At 31.0% G+C, this 7,619-nt stretch overlaps 2 protein-coding genes across 2 annotated transcripts; one reads left to right on the forward strand and one right to left on the reverse strand.

Moving 5' to 3' along the window:
- Positions 1-289: 289 nt before the first annotated feature.
- LOC123711110 (pre-mRNA-splicing factor 38-like) lies at positions 290-2,312 on the forward strand. Its single transcript, XM_045663528.1, has 2 exons — positions 290-1,430; positions 2,068-2,312. The coding sequence occupies exons 1-2, from the start codon at positions 769-771 to the stop codon at positions 2,270-2,272; spliced, it is 867 nt and encodes a 288-aa protein (XP_045519484.1). The 5' UTR covers positions 290-768; the 3' UTR covers positions 2,273-2,312.
- A 288-nt stretch (positions 2,313-2,600) lies between these two features.
- Positions 2,601-7,044, reverse strand: LOC123711220 (protein SAND). The gene is made up of 6 exons (XM_045663706.1): positions 6,655-7,044; positions 6,286-6,443; positions 5,760-5,960; positions 4,486-4,905; positions 3,775-4,249; positions 2,601-3,596 (listed from the first exon to the last, which is right to left on the reverse strand). The coding sequence occupies exons 1-6, from the start codon at positions 6,922-6,924 to the stop codon at positions 3,456-3,458; spliced, it is 1,665 nt and encodes a 554-aa protein (XP_045519662.1). The 5' UTR covers positions 6,925-7,044; the 3' UTR covers positions 2,601-3,455.
- Between the last annotated feature and the right edge of the window lie 575 nt (positions 7,045-7,619).

Consider the following 7,619-nt stretch of genomic DNA (forward strand, 5'->3'; position numbering starts at 1 on the left):
TCATGAATGTATTGACTTGCTAAAGTCAAAAACTTTATATTCTCAAGCGATGGATTTCGTCGTTTTACTTTAAATAAAAGCGAAGAGTCATCAGCAAACAGTACTATCTCGTGAAGCTCCTTTACAAGAAATGGTAGTAATATTACTCAATACAGGCAGCACAGATATGGGTCTAAAGTTTGTGGGGTCAGAAGTGCTGCCCGCTTTGCATAACGGAGTGATTTTACTTAGCTTCATCTGGTCTGGAAAAACTCCTCAATCTATACATTCATTAAATATTATAGCTAATTCTGAACTGATAGCATTGATTGCTGCACCTGCTTTAGTTTGTATTAAGATGCAGAGTGTTAGAATAGAGCGGTAGAATATGAATTCTACCCGTATCATGTCGACGTCCGTGGTTATACAACTTTTTTTATGCAGGTTTTGCCATGAACTACGCTATGAGGAACCAGCTACCCACTGAAGAAAAGAACGTATTGATTCTTCAAAAGCCAACGGCCTGCCAAGGGCCTTCTCTGGCATCGAGAGTGGCCGTATCACTATAGCTGAGCCTCTTGCTCGTGTGCCCCATTCTATTTAAAATATTTCCATTAAAGCACGAAAATTAAAAATACTTCTTGTAAGGTGTATTAATATTAGATATTTCAATTTAAACTTAATTCAGGATATTTCTACCAGATGTTTGGGAGTTTGTATTTTGATAAGCTGGTATTATAATAATTCAAAATGAAATATAATTGATATGATAATTGTCAGTTGTCAAAAATGGCGAATCGAACAGTGAAAGACGCCAAATCAATTCGAGGAACAAATCCTCAATATTTAATTGAAAAGATTATTAGATCTCGAATTTACGATTCCAAATATTGGAAAGAAGAATGTTTTGCATTGACAGCCGAATTACTGGTAGACAAAGCCATGGAGTTGCGATATGTCGGCGGGGTTCACGGGGGTTTTATTTATCCCACTCCTTTTCTGTGTTTAGTGCTAAAAATGTTACAAATTCAGCCAGAGAAAGATATTGTCGTTGAATTTATAAAAAACGAAGAATTTAAGTACGTCCGTGGATTGGGTGCCTTTTACATGAGACTTACAGGTTCCTCTGTAGACTGCTACAAGTATCTTGAACCTTTGTATAATGATAATAGGAAATTACGGCGGCAAAATCGTCAAGGACAGTATGAAATAGTCCACATGGATGAATTTATTGACGAGTTATTACGTGAAGAACGCTTGTGTGATATAATTTTACCGAGAATACAAAAAAGACATGTGTTAGAAGAAAATAATGAGTTAGATCCTAAGGTTTCAGCATTAGATGACGATTTAGATGAGGAAATGCCTTCAGATGAAGATATTGTAGAGCCAGAAACCAAAGAGAACAGAAGAGAGAGTGATAGGAAGGACAGAGAAAGAAGAAGAGATAGGTGAGTTACATAGTTCATAATGTTTGAAATGTGATTATTTTTTATAGGGATTTCATATTATATAGTTATAACTTAACTCTTAATTTAAGCAAAACTAAAGTTTGGGACAGCAACAGGGTCCAAGTGAAATTCAGTTTTATTATGCATCCTTGTTACATGTATCTAGAAACTCAATCAGCATATATTTAGTTTTGTATTTAATTAGTATTAACCAATTGAACCATTTTAAGGCATAGGAGATACAGAATATTGTTTAAATAATTGTGTTAAGAAATATACTACACACATAAATTTTTAAGACAAATTTTTTTTTTTAAATGTAAATTACTTCTCTGACAATGAAACCTAAGTGAAAATTTTGATCTTAGGCAACTTTATTGATAAAAAACATAAATCTGTTTAGCACTTAAAGTACAATAAGTAGACAGAAAACATACATATAATAACTTAAGTAGGTAATATACAATCATGCAATATCTACTAATATATAAGCAATGTAGCTGTCAAAATAGGTCCTGTTGCACAAAATTACTTCACCTGTTTTCGAGCTCTGAATTAAAGTATCACTCTATATTTACTATATTTATTTCAAAGAAATTTTTACATAGGTTCATAATTTTACTTTTAATACTTTTAGATCGCGCGACCGCCCTAAAATAATTAATGACCGACGCGAAAAAGATCGCAAAAGAGATCGTTCAAGAAGTAGAGATCGCGACCGTAGACGTGAAAGAGAACGCGAACGTGAAAGGGAGAGAGAACGACCTAGAGAAAGAGAACGGGATAAAGATAGAAGAGATCGCCATGAACCTGAAAGAAGAAGAGACAGAGGGAGATATTAATATTATCGTTGTTAAATATCAAATAAAGTCTTACAAGTAACAGTGTTATTTTCATTATTTCTCAAGTTGTTGTCATCACTACAGTATTGTTAAAACCGAAAATTAATCAGAATAAATTCATATGCATAAGCGTTATTTAAGACCCGACTGTTCTATGTTTGAAGTCCCATTACCAAAAAGCATCAATACATAATATGACAGCAGCCAGCTCTAAAAAAATAATAAAAGCAAATATATTTTTCATGTATACAAATGTTGGGAAAATAAAATCAAGTATTAAAAAATACAATTTAATTACATAATATTGTTCCATTCATTTTGCATTACAATATATACAGAAATCACAAAATTTCAAAATAAATATTATTACAAAGTACAGTAAACAATCTTGATTGATATTTAAAGTATGTATATTAAGTAAAAATAAATTATTATAATTAATTTAAGTAAAAAAAATAAAGGCTGCCTTGTAAATTGTTTGAAGCTAAAAAGTTAAAAGCTTTCAATTGCTTGCACCCACAAGTTATCACCCTACATTACCAAAGACTAAATGAAATTCAAACAAAAATTAAAATATGTAACATTTACAACAACTTTTGTACATATTTCCCTAAATACAAATTGTCTACTATATTCTATATGTAATATCACAAAATATAATTTTGCTTTTAGCTATATTGCTATGATCTCATTTCTCGTTTTTCAACTAACCATAATTAAAAACTGGATCTCTGCAGATCTGATTCAGCACACATTAACATTTTAACACTACTGTAGTTAAAAGTCATGAGTATATTATTTGATTTTAAATATTAAGACTTCGTTTAGGTTTTATTTAATGTGACTAACACCTCCCAATAATAATAATGATATTTTTATCAGAGTATGAAAAGCTATTTTACATAATTTTTGCAAGTAATTGTGCTCATGTTTTGAAAGGTTATCTGAATTAAAACCCTTTCAAATTTCCTATTTTATATGTATGTAATGGGGAGTAAATGGTTTGATATTTAATTTTACTAGGACACACCAATATTGATTTTAAATATGAAGCTCTTCAAGAGTAGTCTCTAGTAACTAGAATAAATATTAAACATTTTTAAAGTTATAGCTTACTATAACTCTGGCAAGTCAGATTAAAATAGACATATTGAGTTTTGATAAATTTCTAGTTCATAAAGACCTAAAACGTAGGCGCGTTCATAATAAATATCCTTTTTTCTTCATTTTTGATCCATCTCAACAGCCTGTCCACAGCCCGAATAGCTAGATCTTTTTCCATAAGTGGATCAAATGTTACATACAGCTCAAAACCATTTGTTATCTGAAAATAATATTTTGAAATTTAATGTACTTCTTTTATTAACCAACCTTAACAGATTATAATTTAATTTTTTATTTCAATAAAATATCTTTAGCTTGTAAAGTTTAACAAAAAATAATAGAGACTGAGTTAGCCTCTAACTTTCTACTATTTATTGAAGAACCATTAAATCACTCACCCATGCCAAGATGGTATCTTCAGAATTGGACCTGAAAATCAACTTAGCCGGTGATCGTGCACAATGTATCTTACTACAAAATTCCCTATAATTTCTCACATAATCCATGTCTGATAGTTTCTCCACCTTTTTCTTAACAACATCACCCCCTTCTTTGTGCCTCTGTCTATAGTCTTGTAATCGATCCAAACTTATGGGGTCAGAGGTGAATAACTGAGCTGTGGATTTGCATTTATACATAAAGTGTCTTATTTCTGGAATCCCTATATGTTTAAGAGGGTTAGTGGTTGTGAGATCTTTATTTCTGTTCAAAGCATCATTGATCGCTGTAAGGCAGTTTGATCGTCTTAGTTTGTCTGCTATAGTGTGCTTGGCTTGTGACAATGGATAAAAGGCGTCACGTTGTACGGTAAGTAGTAATAGACAGGCTTGACAGTCTTCGGATATGTATGATACATGGCCGTGAAGAAATCCCCTAAAAGCAGATTTATGGTTATGTCATATTGACTGATATTTGACTAAAATAGGAATAAAAAAAGCCACAACGATTTATTTCAATATTGAAAAGAATTCGTTGCTGTTTGTGTGTGTGTTTAACAGACACTGTGATTTTAACAGACTAAAATAAGGTAGAAGTGTCATTAAAAAAGAACTGTTGTTACTTATTTAAAAAAAATGTTTGCTTAAATTGTAATAAAGTAAAAATCTTACGTTGCATCAAACTTTGGTAAACAAATTGGCGTCCAACTTTCAGCAGTTTTGAATGACTCAGAACTCCGCACCAAATTGAACAGTAAATGTATATCAGATGGATGTAATGTATACTTTTTCATTCTAACTAATGTTATTAATTGATTTCCAGCTATCAGTATAGCAAATACTAAATCTCTTATTTTGTGGCATGTGGAAATTATAGCACTTGTGATATTTTCTCTAACTTTCTCTGGCAATGGTAAGCATCGGACAGCTCCAAGTAAAAATGCTGGGTCTTTCTCCATGAAAATGAGTAAATTGTCTATAAGACGCTCAGCACCAGACAGTAATCGCCGTAAATCGTAATTTCTACGCTGCTCGAATATTCGGTTTAGTTGTGTTAGCGTTAATACTGAGACAATTTGGTTGAAAGCATACCTGAAATTGATAAAGCATGAAGAATTAAATTGAATTGATAATAAATTTCTGAAAAAGTATATTGTTACAGAATAATTTTTATTTAGAGTCAGTCTCTTATTGATCAAAACTAATTCAGTCTGATATAGCACTATTTTTCAAAACTGAGAAACATTTATTCATCTAAATTGGAAGGCAACCTGGAACTAAGAGTTTCTTGTATACATATTTCTCATCCCTTCAAGTCCCTGATAAAAGATTTATGGCATGTAGAGAATAAGAGCATCCAGGGAATATGCACCAGCAGTAAAGCTATATATGGATGGAAGTAACATAGACTGTTTGGTTGGTATCAATGTTTCCTTATAGAATAATGATGCCGAATCTAAATCATAAATTAAAAATATCTTCATGCTGTTCCATGTATAAAGCTATTCAAGGAACACCATTCTTTCAATCGAAGTAGTTAAATCTGCGGAAATATTGAGTGGATAATCAATAAAAAAATTTTTTTTGCATTTAAGCATATGCACAGGAATAAAGGGGATTGAAAGAGCACACCAACCGGCAAAAGAAGCTGTGCTTTTCAAACACAGTAGCAGTATATGTATGGATGACAATATAGTTGGGGAATTAGTAAAGAAAATACATATTTTTAAAAATAGCATGTTTGAACTAAAGAAAATTTTGAGTTTTGATTACTTTAGTAATGTCATAATAAAGTTTTTATAATGAGTTAGGGAAATTTTATTACACAAACTTAAATTGGACTTTTCATATTGTAATTTTTCATTAATTTGCAGTGCATCTTAAAAAAATTATTAATTTTTCTGTATGTTGTGTTAATGTTTAACAGACAATTTATGTACACTTACGTTAACTGTAAAACTAATTGTGTTTCACTCTCATTCGATTTTGACATGCCTACTAATATAAGTGGTCCCTTTACTAAAAACACTGCCTTACAGTCTTTTGTGATGATGGACCTTAAAATATCTCGATTTTGTTCTTCGACAACACTAACTAAAGCTTGGATTACTCCACATAAGCCTGCTAGTTTATCTTCATTTCCATATCTGAAATTAAAATATACATAGTTATTTTAACTATAAACTCAAATGTAAATATACCCAAATAGCAAAATCATTAATAAAATTTAGTTTGGTTAGATCAGATAAGTAAGTTGACACTTAATTTGAGTGACATCTCCAAAAACCTAGTTCAAACTTACACAGTAAGACTTAGCTATTAAATGTTTAGTATTAGTTAATTTTTTAATCAATCTGACAAAATATCAATTATCTAATTGAGACTATACAATGTTAAGGAATGGTTTGTGTTGCTAAAGTAAGCATACAGTGGACAAAACTCTTATGTGCAATTTAAAAATTTATTAAAGACCTTGTATAAATGGGCTTTCCAGCAGAGCTCAGAATAAAAACATGTTTCTCTTTATTAACTAGTTCTGGTGATTTTAAATAGTCATCCAATTCACTTTCTGTATCATCACCATTCTGCTCTTGTAAGTTTGAATTGCTCACTGAAGAGGATATGGCTTCCTGCAATTATGAAATTTATAAATAAATAATAAACTTAAAATCTTCTGAAGTTATTATTATTTTTGTCTGTTAATTATTGTATAGGTAAATTACAATAAAACCGCCCACTTAATAACATTGTAGTATGTGTTAACCTTAAGTTATTTCATTAACAGTATTAAGATTTTAAACGCAAAATAAACGATTTTGTGAAAGTATTCTTAAGACTTACATCTTTATTAAGCAAATTTTCACTAGACTTAGTTTCTTTTAGTGCCTTTGAACATTCACCAATTTCACTTTGAATCTCACTAATTGTACTGGATTTTTTTGTAACATCTGTAGCTCTGCCTTCAAGACTTGAGTTCATCTCAGTAGCAAACTCTTCAAAAGAATCCGTAGGATTCAAAATGCTGTCGTGAGATGCACCTGGTTCGAGATCTTTTTCAGGATTATCATGACTACAGATGTTTTGCATATTATCTTTTGATGTTGACGCCATTACAACAAAATATTTTCAAGAAAATTATCAATCAATTTAATAATACTAAAATAAATCTTTGATTCCATGAATATGTTTCTAATTTCTATTTCAATTTTCCAAATAAAGAGATAAACATCAATTTCAAATAGCAGAGACAACTACTTCTTAATGGTAAGTGGCAACCGTCATCATCAATAACAATGACAGTGACACCCTATTTGCTACGACCTACTTGACACCTACAACTTATATATTTTAATACATTTGAATTTTACGCGCCTACTTACTTAATTTACCCCATGTTAATAGTTAAGCTGATATTATTGAGTTACTGGTAATTAAGGTTCATTTGCGTACAAAACAGGCAGGCTGCTTGATCTAATCTGTATGTAATTTTTATAAACAATATATCCAATATAGTCTAAGTACTAACAAAAATAACAAATTTATCAAATTAAAAACATCTAAAACTTTTCTGTGTACTCCGTCCATTAATTAATAAAAAATAACCTGTGAGGTGAACTAGAAACTCTGTGGAGAGAATTGGTCACTATTGAATTCAGGATCATCGGCTATACGTCATAGAACCGACAGGTTGGAAACTGAAGATAATTCCTTGTGCAACTCCTAGTCAATCGATATCTTCTCAACTAACTAGCAAACTGTCTTGGCTTAAAGGGGAGGAAACACGCCGTTTGAACGATTAATAACAA

This window comes from Pieris brassicae, chromosome 6 (genome assembly GCF_905147105.1).
Source record: "Pieris brassicae chromosome 6, ilPieBrab1.1, whole genome shotgun sequence".
Taxonomy (NCBI): Eukaryota; Metazoa; Arthropoda; class Insecta; order Lepidoptera; family Pieridae; genus Pieris; species Pieris brassicae.

Excerpts from the sequence above, each read along its gene's own strand:
- LOC123711220 (XM_045663706.1), bottom strand. The coding sequence starts at position 6,924 with ATGGCGTCAACATCAAAAGATAATATGCAAAACATCTGTAGTCATGAT. Across the intron at positions 4,250-4,485 it reads TTACCAAAGTTTGATGCAAC|GGGATTTCTTCACGGCCATG; the intron begins GTAAGATTTTTA and ends ATCTGCTTTTAG. Across the intron at positions 3,597-3,774 it reads AAGATACCATCTTGGCATGG|ATAACAAATGGTTTTGAGCT; the intron begins GTGAGTGATTTA and ends TATTATTTTCAG.
- LOC123711110 (XM_045663528.1), top strand. The coding sequence starts at position 769 with ATGGCGAATCGAACAGTGAAAGACGCCAAATCAATTCGAGGAACAAAT. Across the intron at positions 1,431-2,067 it reads AGAGAAAGAAGAAGAGATAG|ATCGCGCGACCGCCCTAAAA; the intron begins GTGAGTTACATA and ends TAATACTTTTAG.